General features: G+C 49.4%; 2 protein-coding genes across 4 annotated transcripts in view; one reads left to right on the forward strand and one right to left on the reverse strand.

Moving 5' to 3' along the window:
• On the reverse strand, positions 1–17,809 carry Kctd21 (potassium channel tetramerization domain containing 21). The gene is made up of 2 exons (XM_021167298.2): positions 17,764–17,809; positions 1–2,895 (listed from the first exon to the last, which is right to left on the reverse strand). The coding sequence occupies exon 2, from the start codon at positions 2,864–2,866 to the stop codon at positions 2,084–2,086; it is 783 nt and encodes a 260-aa protein (XP_021022957.1). The 5' UTR covers positions 2,867–2,895; positions 17,764–17,809; the 3' UTR covers positions 1–2,083.
• Positions 14,463–23,117, forward strand: part of Usp35 (ubiquitin specific peptidase 35) — a 26,264-nt gene continuing 17,609 nt past the window's right edge. The window contains exons 1-2 of one of the 3 annotated variants that reach the window (XM_085841514.1): positions 14,463–14,919; positions 15,239–15,352. The gene's annotated coding sequence lies outside the window, so the exon portion shown is untranslated. Of the gene's footprint in view, positions 14,920–14,944; positions 14,996–15,238; positions 15,353–18,013; positions 18,302–23,117 lie in introns of those variants that run through there. The other 2 variants (XM_021167295.1, XM_021167296.1) reach the window with 2 other exon arrangements.

A 23,117-nucleotide genomic window follows, 5' to 3' on the forward strand; every position in this document is an offset into this window, starting at 1 on the left:
TTCTCACATACATTATTTTGTTTGATCCTCACAACGGTCCTGTGAGGTAGGTAGGGTTATGTATTACTGTATGCCCATTTCACAGATGAAGAAATGGAGGTGGCTCAGTGAGGCGAGTGACTTGTATAGTCACATAGTATGTTAGTGGCTTAACAGGCTCTGTACTTGCCCTAGGGTCAGGGTATTGAGTTAGGAAGCACCAAAAAGATGGAGAAAGCAAAGTTTTATGAGGGGGGGCAGTGTTGATTTCTGAGATTTCTTCTTTGACTTGAATATGACCACAGATCTGCTTGTCCTGATTGGGTTCTCTGCAGAACTTTCCAGAGTACCGCTGGTGCAGCGGCTCAAGACACCCACACAGAGACTCCTGAGTCCCACTATAGGGAAAGAAAGGCCTTTATTGCCTCAGGACCAAGTTTTGCCTCTAACTTTGTAACCTCTCACTCACAGAGTATAACTCTGGAAGCCCTTTGCTATGTCCACCTGTGGATGTGGGTTCCAGGCTTCCCTAGCTGTGTGTGGAGCGCTTCTTGGGTGGGGGCTATAAGACTCTCACTGCTGTAGTCACTCCACAGGGCCCCTCGCCTGCTGGGGAGTAGTGTCTGGAGTTTATGTGCTTACTGTGTCCCAGGAAAGGTGTTGGGATTGGATAGTACGACAGGGAAGACTGCTCTCTTAAGAGAAGTGTTGGGGCTGGCCAGTTACTCAGGGGTCCTGGGATTATAGAGCACCCCTGGACTGTTTGCTGAACACCATTTCCCGAAACCCTAGAGCTCCTCAGTCAGTGATCTTCTTCTAGCCAGAAATAATTAGGAGCAAGCTGAGCCATGCTGGTGGGGAAGGCTGATGAACCGGGGGCTGAGGACAAAGCGAAGCCATAAGAAAGACGTTTGGCTTACAAAGATGGAAAGGAGCTGATTCTGAGAAAGCCAAGTTGCAAAGGGGAATCAGTTCTGAGTAAGGACATCTTCAGTGTCTAGTCAAAGCAGGGGCACGTATCCGTGTATTGAGGAAGGTCTAACAACAAGACCTAGCACAGGACGGACTTGGGGTCAATACTGAAAGAACTTTCTAATAGCCAGCACTGCTCAACCATAGCAGGAACTGCCTTGGGGATAGTGAACCTTGTGTCACCAGGGGGTGTGCAAGTTGGCATAAGGGATCCCTTGGAGATACTCAAGAAGAGGCACTCCCTGCCATGGACTGGGGTGTGCTAGAGGGGGAAGAACTAAGAAACTATCGGATTATTTTCCAACCCTGAGAGTTCATAACGTATTATTGGTTTAAACTGACTGGTGTCAGTGATGCCTGCAATCCACAGGGCCAGGATTACAGAAGTCAGGCAACAGCTGGATCATGAAGTGTCTTCCATCTTCTTGGCTTCGATACCATCACATCTTTGCAGGGGAAACAAACACTATCTGAAGCCAAGAATCCCTCAATACAGCCTCTTCAGGAGGGCACCCCCTCCTGCCTCAGCCTGGACACTCATGCCCCTAGGCCATGCCATGGCTCAACTTTCTCCCTGAGTGGAGCCACAAAGGGTTCTGGGAACATATTGCATTCTAAAACACCCAAATTCTGTTGCCTTTGGGCAAAGGTGTCCTGGTGCCTGGGCGCATCCTCAGGGCAAAGAACAGGAGTGACTGGATTTGCTGTACATGTTGTTGCCTAGGAAACTAAAAGGAGTCTTGTTCCCTACCCTTCAACAGCCAAGGCTCTCTCTGGAGATTGGTTAGCAGGGCACTGACTAGGGGTAGGTGATCCCCTGTAAGAAAACTGCTGCTCTTTGTCACAGCCAGAGAGACCTCCTGTGGATTCTTCTTGTATGTTTCAGCTGACTTTGAACTTGTCATCACAAAGCTATCCATCGCCACTTCAAAATGGCAAGAAAAGGTGGTTCTGTTCAGAGGACATGTTGATTCCAGAAGGAGAACTTTGTTACGGGGAATCAGGTCCTGCTGTGCAATTAATACAGATTAGTATAGGTCCCCGCCTCGGGCCACTGGTGAGACACTCTCCTCAGAGCCTTCGCTGACATGAGCTTCTTGGGAACGCCTTCCTCAGTGTGACTAGGGTCTTTTTACCTGTACCGGATTAACCGAATGATCTTATTGTTCATAAAGTCCAGAGCATGTGGGTGGGAAGAGTCAATGCAGAATCCATCACTCAGAGCGATCTTCAGCACCTCCTCCACAAAGACCTGGAAGCTGTTGATCTGCTTGTTGGCAGGGACCACCCACAGCCTTTTGAGGTTCTGCTTGGTGTACTCTTCCTCTGGAAGGCCTTCCACATTGGCTACCCAGTCAAGAGTCAGATGGTTAGGGTCCTGCAAGTGGCTGGTGATGGAGGAGAGATTGCCATTGGAGCAGTAGAAGAGCTTAGAGCCAAGGAGTTTGAGGAAGAGGCAGGACGTGCTGAAGATGTTGGCGTTGAACACCTCCATGCTGGAAGACGACAGGCTGTAGATCTGTGGTGCCTCCCGCACGGTGAAGTGGACGGTCTGCACGCGCTGCTTCAGGGTGATGTTAAGCATGGCATTCTTCTCCGCCTTGGAGAGTTCTACCTCTTTTTCCTGCAGGGCCTCGATCAGGGGCTGTACCTGGTAGAAGTCGGCTTCCCTGCGCAGCAGACCCATCTCCTGGAAGTCCTCTGGCAGATCCAGGTGAGAGGTCCGCAGGAAGTTGAGGATATAGCGGAACACTTTGCCATCACGGTCAATGAAGCAGTTACCCTGGCTGTCCCTCTTGGTGGGCATCTTCCCACTGAACATGGCCCCCAGCATGGAGTCGGGGAAGCTGGTCAGGGTTGCCAGTGAGGTTGTGTAGAGCTTCCCCCCAACATTCAGTGTAATGGGGTCAGACATGGTAGGAGGCTGGATGCCTGGAAATAGTTCTAGATGGGTAAAATAAGAAATGATTATTAGCCAGGCGTGGTGGTGCACGCCTTTAATCCCAGCACTTGGGAGGCAGAGGTAGGCAGATTTCTGAGTTCGAGGCCAGCCTGGTCTACAAAGTGAGTTCCAGGACAGCCAAGGCTATACAGAGAAACCCTGTCTCGAAAAACAAACAAACAAACAAAACAAAACAAAAAAAGATTATTACCCAGCCATATCTACATAGTCACAGTCCTTAGCTCCTAAGTACAGATCAAGCCTTCAGTGAGGGAAACGTGTACCAACGGCTGGGGAATGGCTGATAACTGCCACGGTATGTACAGCATGCTAAACTCACAAGGGAAGACACACACACTTGCACACACGGCCTGTGTGCTCAGCACTCGGAGGAATCTTTGAAAAGCTTCCTTGGTGAGTTCAAATGTTCACTGAGGCCAGAGAGCCACTGGTCTGTGGAAGAAAGGAAGGTGTGTCTGAGAGAGAACTCCTTGAACTTTTTTAAGTGAATATTAATTTGCATATGTAACAGTCCTATCATCTTTGACACAGACAGTCATTATCCACTCTGACTGCAGACGAGGACAGGGGGCCAGGACTCCTGGCTTAGAGAAGTGCGTGCTTTGGCAGGATTCACACTCAGGTTCCTGGCTGGAGAATGTTCTTTGACGTACTTAACCAATGCCTTATGATTGGGCTCAGTATTCTCTCCCCATCAGTGCTGATCTGAAGAGAATTATTTTTCTCTTTCAAATTACAAACAGTTGTAACTAGAGCCATTTCCTATCTACCAGAACTCTCACTGATCACTTAGTTTTTGGCCTGCAAATGACAATCTTTTCTGGACATCCCCCTGCCCCCTCAGCACACCAACCCACTCTGTCATGAAGATGCTCATCTCATCCCTCAGCTGTCTGTAGCTGACTGCAGAGCAGTGCTGCTTCCTGCAAGGGCTCTACCTTTTACTGAAGATGGCTCAGCGGTTAGCGTGCTCTTACAGAGGACTGGGGCTCAATTCTCAGTAATCTCATCGGGGCTAACTGCCTGAAACTCCAGTCCCGGAGAATCTAATACCCTCTTGTAGTCTCTGAGGGCTCTGGTGATCTGCATGTGCTGCACAGACATACATGCAGGCAGAATATTCACACATATACAATAAAAATAAAATATTTTTGAAAGATAGTAAAAATACTTCTCACTGCCTTATAGCCTCCAGCATCTAGGGCATTAGTTTCCTTTAGCTGGTAGCCTTGGATCTAAAATCTTTTTAAGGTTCTAGAGAGCATGAACTCTCTAGAGAGTATGTATACCCTCTCAGCTTCTACAGGAAACCTGTAGCATGAGCTCAGCAACATTACCCTGGCAGTGGAGCTAGGGAAACAAGGAGCAATAAGCCTCAGCTCTGCCCTAAGGAAGAACCCATGCTGGTGGGAGTGCGGGGGGGGGGGGGGGGGGGGGGGAGGCTGCAGACCAGAGACAGTGAAGGTGCAATGACAAGACAGATGCACAAAGAGCTGGGGGGGGGGTGAATCCTGGCACAGCAGGGAACATCTTGTTAAACTGGCTTACTGCCCAGATTGGGAAATGGGTCCATGGAGGTGTGGGGATGGGATAGCAGTGGCAGTAAACACTTCTCTGTATATCTCTATTTGAAGAGGGTATCTACTTGAGACCCTCTTTCTCTCCAGAGATGGAGCCAGGATGGACCAAGAGGCTCAGATGCTTTGTGCATCTGGGTGGGGGAATGTCCCCTTTCAAGTCCTCCTCAGTCTAATGGGGCGTTCTGACTCTGCAGAGAAGCATGAACCATCTGGAGTGTCTGAAGAGCAACCAGCCCACGGTGAAGTTACAAAACTCTTGGCAGAAGCGTGGAACAGATGGGCTGTGAGACACTAGGGAGGCCCAACAGAGCTGGGTGGGCAAGCAGCCGCGGAAGGGGGTAGGGAGAAGGGGCAGAGGCCATCCTTTGGGAACCGCAGCTGGGAAGGGTGCTTGGGCTCACAGTTGAGTCAGGCACAGGCAGGGCCCAGGACTGGGTCACCTTTACTCTTATGAACTAATCTTCTTCTCTCTCATCTTCCCTATTTCTGAACTCTTTTTCTTTTCAGACAACAACCTGCATATTTTAGTGTTTTTATCCTTGAGAAATGTCACCCTCTCCCCCAACCCAGCCTTTCTAAAATACTGCACTTCAAGCCTAGGCTTTGTGAAGTAATTTAGTTCCACAGGCTCAAGGATCAGAGGGGCTGCACTCCCTCCAGACAGCCCTCTGTGGTCCTCTGTGGGCCAAAGACTCAGTATCTCCTCCAGGTGTTAGTGCAGAAGTGTAGGGGGGAGGGGCGGGAGACTCCAGGCTTTCCTGGAGATTTACTGGGGGTGCCTAAACATTGTTTCTCTGCTTGCACAAAGTAGCAGAGTATGGTTTCAGGACTATCTGTCCTTTGTCTGGGGAAGGCAACAGTTTTAGTTGGTAGGAGCTGAGGTAGACTAAGAAGGCAGGCTTCTTGCTCTAACATTGGGAACCCTCTATGGGGTCTGCTCCAGACTCACTATGAATTCTTCTTGGCTATCAGCTGCTGAGGTCAAGACCTGGGAGGCTGCCTAGATTCTTCAGAACTACAATGTGTCTTGAAACCATTTCTGTAAGCACTGTAGGAACTCAGCCTCAGTCCTGCTCCCTCCTCTACACTCTACATCTTCCTTTGGCTTTACCTTTTGTTTGTTCTCTTCTGGTTCTTAGGCCAGACTTTCCTGAAGCGTTGTTCCCTGTCTAAACCACTTTGTCCGTCTCCCCACAACCCACCTCTCTCTACATTCTGGGCTCTGCCATTCACCACACCCACCTGCCCTGCCTGCTACCTACACCCTTTTCACCATCTTTTCTACTGTCAATGTTTAAGGCCTGAACCAAGAGCCAGTTTATCTGTGAGGCTCTGCCCAAATTCCTGTTAAGAACTCTCTTCTCACTGGGCATGGTGGTCCATACTTTGAATTCTAGCACCCAGGGAGGCAGAGACAGGAGGATCTCTGTGAGTTCAAGGGAAGCCTGGTCTACATAGCAAGTTCCAGGTCAGCTAAGGTTCCAAAGTGAGTTCCTGTCTGAACAAAAAGCTTTTCTGAAGGCTTCAATCTTGTTCAGTTTGGTGGTTCAAACCTGTAATCTTTGATAGTTGAGAGCTAAAACAGGAGAATTATAAGTTCAAGGTTAGGACAGTCAACTTAGTTAGGTCCCTGACGTATAATAAAAAGGGGCCAGGATATAAGTCATTAGAAGAATGCTTTCTTAGCATGTAGGAAACCTCAGGTCAATCCCCAGTACTGGACAAAAGGTCCTCTTGCCTCCCACCATGTCTAACCCTTTCTCTAGCTTTGCAGAACATCTGATGAGCAACAGGTTTTATTAGGCTGCGTAAATAATGCTTAATCTTTAGAAAAGCAATGTATTTGTCTAGGGAATTCCAGGTATCATTCCCAGGGGGTTGAAGCTGTTTAGGCCAAAGATGAAAGGACACACCCTGTGTGAGGAGAAGCTGTCTCGGCAGGCAGTCTTCTCACCTGTGTTCCACGCATCTCTTTTCCCTGTCTATAAGAAGCCATTTCATCTGCCGAAGCTCCCAGGATAGCCTTTACCATCTCAGAGTTACAGCCCTTGAGTAAACCCTGATTTCCTTCTCACCACGACCTTGTCTCACAGTATTGGCTTCTGAGAGGTGAACACGCTCAGTCTTGGAATAGAAACAACACAAGCACCAGACATGATGGTGTATGCCTGCAATCCCAGCAGCTCGGAAGCGGAAGAGTACTGTTTGACGCCAGCTGTTCTAAGGCAAGTTCCTCTGGGATAAACAATCCATCCTGAAGGAAGGTCTAGACTGGAGGGAAGCTCACCAAGAGGCAGGATGTTAAAACTGAGGTGAGCACAAGGATGTTCTAAGGGGAGGTGAAACGCTCTATCCTGCAGGGAAGCTTGCAAGGCCCCAAAATAAATAATTCCAAAGCTCCAGGAAGTCCCTCAAACTGAGTCTGTTTACTAGGCCTCTCCCTCTTCAAGGATACATAAACAAGGATGCAGAGCCATCCTCTCAGACAAGCCAAGCTGCCTAAAGAAGGCTCCAATCCCATGGGCCAGCCGCCTGAGATAATTTCCAGCCCTCCAAGCTGCCGACAGTTGTGCAGTGGGCTTCTGCTTTTTGTGAGCTGTCACACAGATGTCTTTGAGTCATTTCTGTTCCTGTAAGTTACTCCAATAAAACTCACTGGTTTACCTCGCTGGACTATGGTGGTTTCCTATCTGAACTGAGTAGAAATTTATTCACATTTTCCCAGAAAAAGTGTCACTTGACAACACCAGCCTAGGCTGGTTCTAGGCCAGTCTTGGCTTTATAAGACTCTTGTCTCAATCTCCCATCTCACAAATCAAACCCAAACCAAAGAAAAAGTAACAACACAACGAACTATTAAGCACCATTACCTATTAGAGGCATGGAATTAAAACCACAAATACCATTGTACGTCTACAAAAATAAAAGTGCTCAATTCTAAATGCTGGTGGACACACAGAGGTGGAGTGTTGGTAAGATAAAAAGGCAAGGATGGTTCTGCTGCCATACGACCACGGGCCTCCACCGGCAGAGAGGAAGCTCTATGCCCATGGAGCCCTGAATGGGAATATCTAACACCGCTTTACTCACACTAGCTGAAACCCAGAAACTACCAAAACATAAACAAACTGTACTACAGCTATATGACAGCATATGACTCAGAACTATACATTATATAACTTTTACACACACACACACACACACACACACACACACACAGAGATACAGATGAAAAGCATTGCCACAAGTGGAAGAAGCCAGCCCCGGAAATGTGCATGATTTTATTTGTATAATATTGTGACAAGGAAAACTAGAGATGGAGATCTGTTAGTGGCCAGGCTGGGGAGAAGGCATGGGCTATGAAGAGGCACAACAGAATATTTTGGAGTGATGAAAATTTTGTACATCTCAATGTCATGGTGGTCAAAACTTAAATAATTATCACTTAAGAGGAATGAGTTTCATTGTCTATAAATTATCTCTATAAACTGAAACAAAGAATGACACAGCATATTCATGAGTCATGAAATCAATACAGTAACTCGGCTGTGACCCGTTGCATCGACTGCAGTGATATTTTTGTTTCAGTTATATGTGTGTATGTGATCATAAAATGATAACTCAAAGGGAGACACTCACCTGCAGAGTGCTAGACTGTAGGGAAGAGAAAAGACACAACTCCACCCTTTGAGGGTAAGAATTGAATCTGTCAGATAACCTGACAGGAGACAGGTCCACAAGAGGAAAAACACATATGTATATAGTTGTTCCACAGATAGACCCCAAAGAAGGGTCAGGTTACTAAGATCTATATAGTGCCCCAAGTGACAAGCGAGAATAGGGGCTGGGGCTTGTGTGGAAAGGATACATGGTAAGGCTGGTTATCTCAGGTAAGAAGAGCTTTCTAGAGCTATTTCCAGAGGAACAGGTGAGAACCTGTGATAAGATTTGTTTGGGCACTGGGCGTGGTGTTCCTTAGTCTATTCTGTGATTCAGCTCATCTTCCGAGTTGAGGAGCCAATAGGTAGGGAGTTACTAGAACAGTTCTCATTCTTTCCTCCAGTAAAGAATCTGCAGAGAAAGCCGCCCCTACCCCCACACTTGGAAGGAAAGTTAGGAGTCAGAAGGGCAGGAAGTCAGAGAGGCTTTTGTTTTGTTTTGTTAATTCAAGGCACTCAGTGAGCAGTCTCACACTTTGGGGAATCATTTTCTGAGTCCCTAGTCCTTTCATAACAATGACTGGACTCCTGTCTGCATGGTGGATGTCTAGCACACAGTAGGTCCAGGAGGACTGTGGTAATAAGAAATGTGCATCCTGGACCCGTTTCCAGGTCCAGGCCAGAGTTCTGAACGGGAAAAAGCCCCGGAAGCTCCTTTGGGTGTCTACTGATCTCAGCCTCACTTCCTGAAGTACATGTGTTGGAGCATCTTCCGATGTTGTTAACAACGGCTGCCAACAGCAGCAGAGCTTACGTCAGCAGCTGCTTCTGGGCAGCGACTGGTTACCAGGAACACCAGCTATTAGAAGTTGAACTTTCACCCCTCACCTTTCAGCAGGGACCAGAGTGACAATCACTATGGCTAAATAATTTAATCAGCCATGTTTGCATACTGGAGTCTTCACAAACGCCCAAACAGGACTATGAGCTGGCAAACCCAAAGAGGTATCGGGAGGGTGGGGCAGGTGGAGGGAACAAAGCTGCTGGCCCTTTCTCCTACCCAGCCATATGCACTTCTTCCCCTGGCCTTTTCAGAGGTATCCTTCTACAACAAGCCAAAACTCCAGTAAGCAGACTGCCTTCATACATTCTGCAGGACATTCTTACAAATCATCTGGCCTGGGTAGGAGGTCCTGGGGCCCTCTGATTACAGTTAGCTGGTTAGATGCACACATGACAACTTACAGTTGCAACTGGCATCTGAGGAAGGAAGAGCACAGCCCTCTGAACCTATAGGGTCTGCACTAACTCTAGGCAGACAGTGTCAGAGAAATTACCAGCATGTTTGGTATTGGTGTCAGAGTAAAGGGTAGGATTTTTTTTTTGTGGGGGGGGGAGGGATGTTGAATGATAATGAGCTGATAGACTCATATATTTGAATGTTTAGTCACCAGGGTGTAGAACTGTTTGAAAGGATTAGAGGGATTAGGAAGTATGGCCTTGGTGGAGGAAATGTTGTCAGTGGGAGTGGCTTTGAGGTTTTGAAAGCCCAAGCCAGTGTCTTTCCTTCCCTATTGTCTGTAGATCAGGATGTAAAGTTCTCAGCTCCAGGGCCATGTCTGCCTCATGCAGACATACTCCCTGCCATGATGACAATGAACCAACCCTCTGAAACTGTAAGCCAGCCCCCAATTAAATGTTTTTTTGAAATAAATGATGCTGCTCTCGGTACTGGGAAGGCAGAGGCAGAGGCAGAGGCAGAGGCAGAGGCAGAGGCAGAGGCAGAGGCAGAGGCAGAGGCAGAGGCAGAGGCAGAGGCAGAGGCAGAGGCAGAGGCAGAGGCAGAGGCAGAGGCAGAGGCAGAGGCAGAGGCAGAGGCAGAGGCAGAGGCAGAGGCAGAGGCAGAGGCAGAGGCAGAGGCAGAGGCAGAGGGATCTTTGAGTTCAAGGCTACCTGGTCTACAGAGCAAGTTCTAGGACGACAGCCAGGGCTACACAAAGAAACTCCGTCTCAAAAAACCTGAATGAATGAATGAATGAATGAATAAGTTAAGTGTTGACTTGATCATAGTGTCTCTTCATAGCAACTCAACAGTGACTAAGATGGGGGCTGGGTGTAACTCCGTGACAGAGCACTTGCTGGCGCGTGCGGCCCTGGGTTCAGAACGTGGTTGTAAAGGGTTGAGGTGGAGAACTCAGGAGCATCTGCCAAATATATGCAGTCCTAGTTTCCATTCCTAGCACTACAGACAGGCAGACAGACAAAACTGGGGATGAAAGCTATAAGCAACAGAAGGTGTAACAGCCTTAAAAAGTCTGAGCTCTCCGAAGCCGCATGCTCAAACACCATTCTGCAACCTGCTTGGCAGCCCGGTCCTGCCACCTGTCCCTGTGCCTCGCCTCACACCTGGCAACTCTACTCATTTTAATTAATTCCTTTCACTTTGGGTGGTGGTGATCAGCTTAGAATCTCATGTATGTTAGGCAGGCATTCTATCACTGAGCTGTCTCTCCACTATTCACACACACACACACACACACACACACACACACACACACACACACATATATATATATGAAATAAAACCTACAACTTTGGGATGTCGAGACAGTCTCTCTACTACTATGCTCTATCCTCAGCCCTACTTTTAATAATGCTACATAGAAAGGTACAAGGAATGAGTCAGCTGTGCTAAATGCTTTCCTTTTTGCGGTGGTCTGGGACACACCACTCTCAAGTATGACTGCATGAAGCCAGGATCCGCCATGTCCCCTTTTGCTTATCGATTGTTCAGTTATTTTGAGAAAGTGCAGACAGAGGAGCACCTCAGGAGTGGTGCACTCACAGGAAGGGGATTTGCAGTACAGAGAAAACTCGTTAGGACCCAGAAGAGCGCGTTCATCAACCCATAGTAACTGTACACTTCCTCCCCATCCCCACTCCCCCATAATTCTCCACCTCTGCCAGAGTCCTAAGCATTTCTTCCTTTCTCTACTCCAGGATGTTGTATAAACTTCAATCATAACTTCTTTGAGCCTCTTTTCTGTGGGACTCCCAAATATGTACACACTAACCAAAGTGGGCTTTCTCCTGTGCATCTGCTTCGTGTCAGTTTAGGTTGAAGCCCATCCTAGGCATCTAATAACCTATTTTTTCCTACAATACTATTTATTACCCTTCTCAGTTTGTAGATGAGGAAAACAACGGCTCAGGGAGGGTAAGAAATGGCTCAAGATCACATATCTAGTTAGTGGGGGAGCTGAGATCTGAATCCGATGCTGAATCGCACACCTCAGTCCATGTCCGTCTACGCAGGATCCCAGTGTGCAATGAAAACAAGAGAGGCCATATCTTCAAGTTCTGTGTGGAACTTGGCCCAATCACATCTGAGGCCAGGGGGACAAAAATCCCAGGATGACAAACAGCTCTTGCACAATGCAGGTCTGTGCAATCAAGACCTTTCTACTTCAACAGTAACACAGGGTGTCTACTGAAAAATGCAGCATTCAAAAGAGCAGGTCTTAAAGGTCAGATTTAAAAGATGAATGAGGATGCAAACTGAGTCAGGAAATACAAGCTCCAAGTAGCAGCCCCGTGTGTGAATGAACAGTTCTCTTATGAAGGTTTTCTAAGAGGCAAATCTAAAGTTCCAGTTTGCCTGTCCAGTCAAAATGCAGGGAAAAAACCCTACCCTCTCAGCCTCTCTGAGCAAACCACAGACATCAAACTAGGAGATGGGAGTGCCTTGATCCTTAAGAGCATTTGACAGGGCAGTGGGGCCAGGGTGCCCTACCTGGCTCTGTGGGAAGGGGCAATGTCAGTCTAGAGCCTGAAAGTCATCATTTGCAACGTTTAATTAAGACCCTTGAAATAGAAATCCTTGTGATGTTCTGTAGGGGCTGTGCCCTGCAATCCTCAGTCCCTGCAGACTCCAGGAGGGTAGTTGTGTGCAGCCAACCTGGTTGTGGGTGTGTTAAGCTCCACAACAGACAGAGAGTATTACCTCCCCTTTACAAAGGGGAAACAGAGGCTCAGGAGATTAGATAACATGCCCAAAGCATCAGCAGGCTGTGTGCAGGCTACTCTGCCAGCAGGGTGTGCATTCTGCAGCCTTTGCAAGTGAAGGTCTTTGCCCCTGTAGGCATTTTCACATCTGCCAGTCTCAACTTGGCTGCAATCCCATGCCAGGGGCCGGACAGTGAGTACTTCCTGAGTGAGCCTATGGATTCTCAGAGCCTCGTGAGGCATTTCCTGAAGACTATTTCATTCAAATGTTACAGCAGCAGTGTGAGGGACTGTGATTATTGTCCTGGTTCTAGAGTTATAAAACCAAAGCCCAGAATAGTGAAGGGGCCCACAATACTGAGAGGAAGCTCCTCAAATGAGGGCTCTTGAGCTGTGCCCTGGTCAGTACCATAAGCTATAGTATTTTATTAAGGACCATAAACAGAATTTGAATAAAGGCTTGTAATGTTTCTGAGAGGAAATCAAGAGACATTGATTAATTGATTGTGGTGCTGAACTACTGAGTTACTGAGCCCAAACCAAAAGATATTACCATTGCCCTAAAATAATAATAAGATGTAGAATCTTTTATGTGCTATCAGTAAAGACCAAACATTGCAACAACTCTAAACCTATGAGTAATAATTCTCTTCCCTCTGGTTCATGCACTCAGAGAACCTAGAGATGATCTATAATATGAGCACACCTGCATGGGTCTTTATAGATACCTCATTCAAGAAGAAATTAGAACTTCCTGGAGAAATAGATGTTTTTAAGGAAAAATTCCAGTTGGGTCTGGAGCATCTTTTGCCAGATAATAAAGAACAAAGACTAATACGTTCATGTTAGAAGCATATAGGAGCTGGCCTCAAGGACAGATTTAATATAATTTGAGTAGCAAGAAAAAGATAACAATAAATTTTAGCACATTGGAAAAATTTAATGGGTCTATAATATTACTGCAAACAGAGAAAAGGGGGTGAGGAGGGAACAGGGAGAAAGAAGAAAATGCTATTCTATAAAAAGGAACACCAGGCGGTGGGTGGGTCCGGCTGCTGCCTTAGCTTCTTTTCCTGCCGCTGTGATAAAACATCCTAACCAAACCAAACCAAACCAAAACCAACCACCCCAAGCCCCCCAAAAAACCCACCCCCCCAAAAAAACCCAAAACAACAACAACAAAAAAACCAAAACCAAAAAAACTCAAGAGAGAAGCCTAGATCACTGTTTGAGTTGCAGCTTATCACAACAGGGGAGTCCAGGCCAGCAGGGTTTGTGGCACACCACATGGTCACACTGAGGAGGCACATCACATGGTCACACTCATCTACAGTCAGGAAGCAGAAGGCAGCAAGCACCCAGTTCCCTTTCTCCATTTGTAAGCCGGACTTGTGGCCGAGTGTAGTGACACATACTTTTGATCCCAGCACTCAGGAGGCAGATCCCCTTGAGTTTAAGGCTAGCTGGTTGAAACAGTGAGTTCCAGATAGCCAGAGAGCTACAGAGCTACACAGTGAAACCTTGTCTCAGAACAACAACAACCACCACCCCAAAACCAACCAAACAAAAAAAAACCTAGAAACACAGGTCTTGTGCTGGTTGGAATGAGAATATCTTCCATAGGCTCAGGTGATTGAGTATTTGGTCTGGGGGTGGTGGTGGTGGTACTGCTGGGTAGATTTAGGAGGTGTGGCCTTGCTGGAGGAAGTTTGTCACTTGGGGCAGACTTTGAGGTTCTAAGAGTTGTGTACCATTCTCAGCCTGCTCTCTCTGCTTTCTACTTGCAGTTCAAGATGTGAGCTCTCAACTCTTCTTACTGCCAAGATGGACTCTCAGCTCTCTGGATAAGCTCCAACAAACTCGTTTACAAATTGCCTATCGCAGCAAGAGAAAAATAACTAACTCACATCACCCCACACCAATTAAGATAATCAATATAGTCTCCCAGAGCATGCCCAGAGGCCTGGCTCACAGGTGACTCTAGATTTCGTCACGTGGACAATTTCCACTAACCAACACAGTGTTGTAGGCCTGTTTCTCCAGGCAGAGGTAGGGACAATAGGAAGGAGTTCAGGGCCAGCCTGGGCTACAGGAGACCCTGCCTCAACATACTTCTCCACTCAAAATGAACACCAACTAACACAGAAAGAACAGCACGGTTAGGACCACACCATTTTGTAGCCTGCAGTGCTGCAATTCAGGCAAAGTTCACCAGCGGCTATGGCAGGGAAGGAACACAGTCTGGGGCAGCGGCTCTCCACCTTCCCCATCTGGGACCCTTTAACACCGTTGTTCATGTTGTGCCATCCCCCAGCCATGAAATGATTTCACTGCTACTTCATAACTGTAATTTTACTACTGCTAGGTATCAGAATGCAAATGCGTGTTTCCCAGTGGTCTCAGGTGACCCGTGAAAGGGTCATCTGACCCCCAGAGGGGTCATGACCTGCAGTTTGAGAACCACTGGTTTAGATAATGTGTCACAGACATTTCCCCTGTTACCATGGAGACTTAGGCTGTCATGACATTAACCACTAACCAAATGGCTTCATGAAGACCCCTGGTAGCTGCCTCCTTCTAAAATGATGGGATCAGAAGTCCACATTACCAAAAAGCCAGAAACTGAAATAGCTAAGATCTAATCATTAAGGAACTAGTCAAATATAAACATGTGAGATGGCCCTTTCCAGATTAAATGATTTGCTCAAAGAAATGTTAACAGATACAGTGGGTGGATCTTGACTAGACTGGATCATTAAAGGTAACAACTAAAGGGTTTTGGAGAAGGGCAATCTAGAAAGAATTTAATACCAAGTGCTTATTTGGAAATACAAAAGGTAAGATTACCATTATGTAGGAAAACACCACTCTTATGAGATGGAGATATGCTGGAGACTTTAGGAAACTTTTTAGATAAGGTATTACTATGTGCCCCAGGCTGGCCGATAATCAATCTTTCTGCTTAGTGTGCCAAGTGTTGGGGACATGGGCATGGGCCATTATGCCTGGCTAAGATATTCATGTTTTCTTCCTCCCTCTCTCAGTCACTCTATTTTTCTCTCCTTTCTCTTGTGTGACAGGTTTTCATAATGCTGCCCTTTCTCAGTTGGTCTGGAGCTCTCAAGTGATCCTCCTGCCTCAGCATCCTGAGTAGCTTGGACTATAGGGGCAAGCAATCAAGCTTGGCTTATAAGGTAAAGTAACTGGGAGATGTGTGTGTCTGACTATGTGTGTGTGTGTGTGTGTGTGTCTGTGTCTGTGGAAAGGCAAGTGTGTTCAAGCATGAATAGGTGAATGCAGGTTTGGTATTTAGAGACTAAGATAGTCAACTAGGACCAAAGTTGGAGAAGTGCTTTGATCAGGAAGTCCTTCTAGATTGGACTTAGCCTAGAGGATCAGCCTGCCCCTCTTCCGTTCTGTGATCCAGGGTTGAGATATGGCTGTCTGGGCCTTGTTTCTGACAACAGCATCCTCCTGAGCCTAGCATCTGTGGCTGTCAAGTGGCAGGAAGGAGACTCCTGCTGTGCAGCCAAGGTGTGCTGAGCATGGGCAGAGAGAACCAATGGGGCTTCTGGGGTAGAGGACAGCATATGGTCTTTGGCGAGAGTCAGTGTTTGTGGTAGGCTCTCCGAGGGAAGATGGTGGTGGCCATGAAAACCATGACAGTTCAAACTGTGATAGTTACTCAACATGCTAATTTCTACTCCCCCCTCCCCCCCACCCCCTCTTTCTGTATTTCAAGACTGGGTTTGTATGTGTAGCCCTGGCTGTCTTGGAACTCACTCTGTAGACCAGGCTGGCTTCAAACTCAGAGATCTGCCTGCCTCTGTTGCCCAAGTGCTGCGATTAAAGGCGAGAGCCACCACTGCCTCATGAAATACACACTCGTAGGCTTTATAGACCTGCATGACAGGCCCTTCCCTTCCTCTGCAACTTGACTTCTAGTCTCCCCTTGGCCAGGATTTTGAAGGAAAAATCTCACCAGGCTGCCAAGCCTCACCTGTGGCACCCACACCATCCTTTTTGACTCAAAGCACTTTATGCTCAGTACTTAGCACAATTAACCTAAGCAGGTGCCTGGCTTCCCTGCTGAGTGGAGAAATCCCTTGCTATCCCCAGAAACTGGGGCTGGGCAGGGAGTAGGGAAGACATTTTATTTGTTTTTAACTTTGTTTAGTTAGAGCTATCTTCACCTTCCCGGACTTGTGCACCAACAGGACTATTTATGTCCCTGTCTTGGAGATAAACACTTTAAAACTTTTCATTTTGAAAATACTTCCTTGAATTTTCACTTTGGAATCAAATCTGTAAGACAATGTCTAATTGGCTGTCATGCTGCCAAGGCCATGGAGGCTTCCACTGTGCAGGGGAAGAGACAGAGCACCGGGTACATTTCAAAGATGACAATGTTCAAGTGAGTGACGTCTGCCGATCACCTAGCAGCTTCCCAGCCTTACCCAGGGTGATCTCCAGGATAGGGCTTTGGCCCGGAGCCCTACAGACTTCCCCTTCACCCTTTCACACCCAACAGCTGATGGCTACCTTGCCCTGTCCTATCTCTGAGAGGCCTACAGGCTGCTCCCCTCAGTTCACACAAGGGGCACTGGGATTTGTGCCCATCAGGGCGGGGTGGGGGTGGGCTGGAAGAAGAGACCACCCAACCTGAGGCATTTCCTTGCTTGCACAGAAATGCTTTGTTGAAGATGGTCCCTACACCATCCCTCAACCGCAGGCAGAACTTTCTCTAGCCACCTTGGCTCATCTTGTGGTTTTTCCTCAGGCACCCACACCTCCTTTCAGCTTTCTCTTCCTGTGGCCTTCCCACTCCTCCCAACAGTGATAACTGTAAACAAAGGGCTTTCAAATAGCTCCAGCCTGAAGACACCATAGAAGGGTTGCCTTGTAGCTGGGCATTGAAAGTGCTAGGGCACAGGTCCTGGAGCACAACTTTGGATGGGTGGGGCATCACAATGCTTGCTTCTTTCCTGTCACCCCAGACCAAACCTCTGTTTCCCCTGTGGGCAGAGAAAGGCAGGGTCTTTGAAGGCTTTTGTGGGCAAGTCACTTATCAGGTGTGTTGCTCAACTGGAAACAGTTATCACGGTGAGGCCTTGGCGGGATGTGAGTAGAATGAGTATGTGTGTGACGCACTGAGCTCCAGGGATGGGCTCTTTATTTCTAGTTACATGGAAAGAATGGTGTTGTGTACATCCACACGCCCTGGGTTCACTAGAGCTGGGAGGGGTCCCTGTCATCCCTGTGGTCCGCCTTGCGCTCGCCCACCTTACCCAGCACCCACTCCTCAGCTCTGGAACCGGTTCCCTCTGATCAGACAAGAGGTCCCCTTCTCACCTTTCCTACCCACCAAAGGCTCCTCCCACAGCGCATCCCTTTCTCCAGCCCCGCCCCTCAGGTGGTTCGGTCCACCCCCTCACCCCGAAACGCGCCCCTCCCCCGCGGCCACGGGTGGGGCTACCCCATTTCACAGATGAGAACAGCGAGGCTGCGACAGATGACCTTTCACGGCAGGACAGGTGCCCGGAAAGGCATGTATGCATCTGCTGGGTCCAGAGCCCTCCCCCCAACCCCTGCGCACCGCACCCACCTCCTGCCCTCGCTCAGCAGCCTCCCCTCCAGCCAGCGCAGCTTCGCTAGGGGGTGGGCCGGGCTGGGGCAGGGGCGGGGCGTCCCGGGCCGCGCGCTGGCCGCCGGGACTTGTAGTCCCTTTCGTGTTCCTTCCTGTGCCGCGTGCCCCGCCCGGACTCCACCTCCCAGGAGGCTACGCGGAGAGCCGGCCCCCTACTGGCCCGCCCCGCCGGCACTGGGACCAGCTGGCCTTAAAGGGGACGCGGCCCGACTGGGAACTCGCAGGGTAACCCCCGCTCTGGCTCCGCCCCGTTTCCCCGCACCTCACCCCTCCCCCAGTTCCGTCCCGCAGCCCTGAGACCGCGCAGCAGAGTTGCACTGCCCAGGTCCATCTAGGGTTGTGCGGAGCGGGGTGGGTGGAGTTGGGCATCACAGTAGCAGCAGCATCCCTGCGGTCTGGGACCCCTCGGTAGGGGAGCGGAGGACCCGCCCTGACCTCGCCTGGCCCAGCCTAGTCTAGTCCGGCCCATGCGCCCCGCCCAGGAGTGGGTTCTAAGGTAAGGCCCTCTGAAGTCAAGGAGTTAAGGGGGCTTTGGGTGTGAGTGCTCATGTCGGGGGGCGGGGGCAGTGTCTGCACTCTTGACATTTAGAGTGCTCCATACTTATCTTTGGGACTCTGAGAGCACGAGACTGGAAGGTGGGGGAATCTAGGTGCTTCTGGGCCTTTGCTGTGTGACCTTGGCCTTCTAACTGCCCCTCTCTGAGCCTTAAACATCTCCTTCATCAACTGAGTAGCGAGGTGTTCCAGCTTCTGTACCTCTCAGTCCTGAGAGCAGCCACAACTAGAACCATGAAGCCTGGCAATCTTTTTGTGGAGAACCCCCAGTCAGGGCTAAACAGGCGTAAGGAAGGGAGAGAGGGGACCCAACTGGAGTAGACACTGAGGATCCAGAGGCAGTCTGATCATCTTTGTCCTGGAGTCCGGGGGCCTTGACAACGCTTGCAGATTGCAGAACTGAAGCTTAAGTGCCTGTCCTCCCTCAGAGCAAGTCTGGGCTGGGAGTGGGGGCTGGGTTAGCAGAGGTTAGTGAGTGGTGGCTCTGTAATCAGGGGCGAGTGTGGACAGTCCCAGAGGGGAAACAGTGCTCCCGTCATCTTCCCTTCCATCTCTCTAATCCTTCTTCAGTAACAGGGCTGTTCTTGCCTGTCACTAGCAAAGCCCTCACTCCTGTCTTTCCAGTACCCAGCAGGGGGCTGGTCCAGGCCTCCTAGGGGCAAGGGTGCCATGCTAGGGTTGCCTTGGTAAGACACTGAATTAAACCACATTCTGCTGCCAAGAGACCCGAGTGAACCCTGGCGTCCATAGGAGTCAGGGTGTGGGGGCATGAATGTGAGGGGCTGAGAGGACAGCAGATGAACCCCCTCCTCCCTAACGCAGGCCAGGGACCTGCAGACCCTCCCTCCTCCTCTTTGAGGAGATCTGGGAACAGCAGATCCAGGGGCTAACCAGGAGCTGGGGTTTCATATTGCTTTTTCTGCCTTGTTTGTATGGGGCCATTTCTGGAGTGGCTAAGTCTTCTTTGGCCTCTGTGAGGTGTCTCGAAGATGTTCAAGGGTTGTGGATATTAGAGACTAGGTCCAGGCAGAGGAGGGGCAGGGACTGGCCTCAAGGTAACCCTGTCTCTGGATACTACTTTTCTGGTCACATCTTTGATTTTTTATCTCGTTTTGTTACCAAATGTCTCTCATCAATATCTAGGCACACCTAGATACATGGCCACCTCTGCCCCTGGGCACACTATCATCCTGGGCGCTGTGTACAGACCAGGATTGGATCTACTTCCTCCAGAGTCAGACCCTAGCCAGGTAGGAGAGAGAGCGTGCTAGAGCAAGTTAGACTGCAGAGGATGAAGGAGCCAAGGCGGCCTGGGATCCGGAGCTTAGAGACTCGCTCTGTGGAGGGACAGGGAATGGCTTGCGAACTCGGCATTGCAGGATGAGTCAGAATTAGCCAGGAAAGAAGAGGCAAGCCCTTTCCCATAGAGAGGACAGAAACAAAACAAAACAAAACAAAACAAAACACAATTCCCATCTATGCCTAATATCAGTGTGGTGTCACATAGACAGCCCCAGTGGCAGGCTTTCGAGTATGGGCTTTGACTGAGGGGCCTAGTGGCCTTGAGGGTCTGAGTAGCCAGGCAAGAGGGAACTTTTCAGAAATGAGGTTAATCTGATGGCGTTGCTGAGGGAGAGAGGCTGAGGCGATGATGGAGGTCGAGCTCAGGACCCCCCTAACCCCCATGGTGATAGAGAAGAGCCAGGTTCTCTGAAGCACAAGCAGGGGACTGTCAACACACAGCTGAAACGCCAAGGGTTATCCATGAGGGACAGATGAAGGCTCAGGGCCTTCTGGGTGGGCGTTCCCTCTCCCGGGTTCCCGGAGCATCCATACAGAGTGTGCCTGGACACCAGGCTGGCAGGCTGAGGGCACAGACTCAGGGTTTGGGCAAGGGCATCAGCCATGCTGGGCAAGGCCAAGAGGTAAGTGGCCAGTCACCTTCCATTTGGGTTTCAGAGGCTGAGAGTTGAAGGGGTCTCTTTCTCTGTCACCAAGGCTACCGTGGAGGTGGTGTCCAGCTCAATTAAAAATCTGGACTGCTGTCCTCCAGGCCTTGTGACGGGAGGATGGATCGAATGAGAGAGTGAGTGAGGTTCAGGAGACTACTGTCCTAGTCCAGGCAAGAAATGAAGAGGAACCGATGGGGGGCAGGTTGGGGGAGTGGGGGTGGGAAGGCTGGGGCAGCTGTCAGCAGTGTGCTTGCCTGCTTCCCCTCACAGCACCGGTGTGTTCCCTCCATGACAGATGACCAAGTCTTAGGAGTGGCAGGCCCAGAACAGCTCCCATTTGCCTGTGAGAAAGCTGAGATGCTAGGAAGCGCTTCGCCTCAGGCGAGCTGGTGGTTTCTGAGCGGAAGCTCTGGACACAGGCTCTGGGAAGGGAGGAGGGCTGCTCCACTTGGTATGGAGCAGCTGGCTGGATGCAAAGCCTGTGTAGACAAGCCATCCCTGCTGGGTAACCCAGCTTCTCCTGAGGAGGGCTGGTGGCCCACAGCTTCTTCTGGGAGGGAAGAGTGCCGGCTGATTCTGCCGTGGCCTGGAAATGTGTCTCCCCCTCTCCCCTACTCCTGCCCTCCTTCTCTGGCCTGCGATTGGAGTCAGGTGAAGAAGAAACCTCGGAAGCTCTGTTGCATGAATGCATCCAGGATCTCACGGAGTGGGTTTACTGGTAACCATGGTGACAGATGACCTGACTACTTGCGTAGGCGGTGTGGCAGGTAGCAGGGCTTGTGCAGAGGCCAAAGACTGAGGAAGGCTGGCTTCTGTGACTGGAACTTCAGGTGGTTCTGATGGACTGGGCTTCCAGCTGCCAGGTGCAGCCTACCTGATGTAGTATCAGGCAAAAGGGCGGGGAGTGGCAGGTGCTCGCTCCGTCATTCCGTTTCTGTGGTTTAACCAAATGCCATTTATCCCGTGGTTCATAGGCTTCACTCAAGGTCACACAGTACAGGTCTCCATTTCTACTTCGATTTTTAAAAAGTGGTCTTCTAGAACCTTCCTTGGCTCCAGAATTCCATTTATGCCGGCCCTGTGCCCTGGCCCGCTATACATGATGCCAAAATCTCATTGATTTAAGGTTTCTTCTTAGCAGCATGAATGCCTTGCTTTCTCGGCAGCCTGAGTTAAAAAGCAGGACCCACCCAGCAGTCCACGAGGCAGAGGAAGCTGATGACAGCAACTGCCTTGCCCTAGGTCCTGCCTAAGAAAGAGGGCCAAGGCTGACATGGGCGGTGGGGCATTTTATTTCTTGTTAATTCTATATACTAGGTTCTATTACTGAGGCACACCTCTAGCCTTGAGACTAGTCTTTAAATGTCCACGGGGGTCACGTTTTGCACTGCCTGGTGCTCTGTAAACACACCAGGCTGCCACGTCCTGAGGACCTAAGATTTGCTTCCCAGGCAATGGGAATTGGTGTTTGCTGATAAGTTCCTTCTTGTTCCTCACGCCTAGAGCCACACTGAGTGCTTCTTGTTCCTGTCATAGCCCATTCAAACCAGTGGGAGCTTTCTGGAGCTGAGCGATCGTTTTGGTAACCAGAATGCATCCCAGATAAGCCTCTTTCGGAGTAAGAGGGGGGCCCTATCCACCATCCTCCCACGGCCACTTGAGGGGATTCTGGGTATTTGACTTTTTTTTTCTAAGATGAAATAATTATTTTCAGAGAATAATGAAAGCCAGCTCTGCTGGTTCAGACCTAAAATCACAGCACTGAGGAAGCTGAGGGAGGACACAGAGAGATACAGATTCACCTGGGTTGCAGAGGAAACCCTGTCTAAAAACAAACAAATAAACAAACAAACAAACATCAAGAAGCCAGACGTAGTCATTGATGTCTGTAATTTTGGAACGCTTGAGAAGTGGAAGCAAGAGGATCAGGAGTTCAAGACCAGGCAATCACAGAGATTTAGGCCAACCTGAGTCACATGAGACCCTGCCTCAAAACAACAAAATATCGAGCAACTCAAACTTAGAGTTCAAACAACAGCAGAATGTAAAGAGCAGAGGCGAGCGGCCACACCGGGAGAGCCAGCTAAGCAATGCACTTTAGAACTAGAGAGACTAGGGTGTAGCTGAGGCCAAGCTCAGAGTGTTCCCCTAGGATGCATGAGGCCATAGGTTCAATACTAGCCCTTCCAGACAAATGACACCCAGGGAGGGGGAGCCCTTCCAATCAGAGAACAGCCCAGGTGGAGAGCGCTTATACCACAGGGCAGTATTGACCTTACTCACCCAACACATGCCTACTGTGTGCTGGGCCAGGGCAGTAATGACCTCATCCAACATGGGCCTACTGTGTGCTGGGCCATGTGCTAGGTGCTGGGGAGGCCAGTGAACAGAACTCAACTTCAAGGACCATACTCAGTGTGGCAGGGAGGCCAACGGGAGCCAAGTAGCCGTTAGTGCAGTAGAGGAGCCGGGCAGGGTGTTCTGGGAATGTAACTGTCTGCAGCAGGTAGGGAGGGCAGGTGCCTTCGATACTTCTCTATTGCTGTGATAAGACACTGTGACAAGGGCAACTCAGGAGAGCAAGCAGTTCATTTGGGCTCTTGGTTTCAGAGAGTTCGAGTCCACGGTGGGTCAGCAAAGGGATGCTGTCGGGAAGAGTTAAGAGCTCACATTCAGTTCAGCAAGCAGGAGGCAGAGGAAGCTAACTTTTGAAACCTCAAAGCCCACCCCCAATGACACTGTCCCCAAATTCTTCCTAATTAGGAGACCACACCTCCTAATTCTTCCTCAACTGTTCTTTGTGGG

Source organism: Mus caroli, unplaced genomic scaffold, assembly GCF_978045245.1.
Source record: "Mus caroli unplaced genomic scaffold, Mus_caroli_1 scaffold_8, whole genome shotgun sequence".
NCBI lineage: Eukaryota > Metazoa > Chordata > Mammalia > Rodentia > Muridae > Mus > Mus caroli.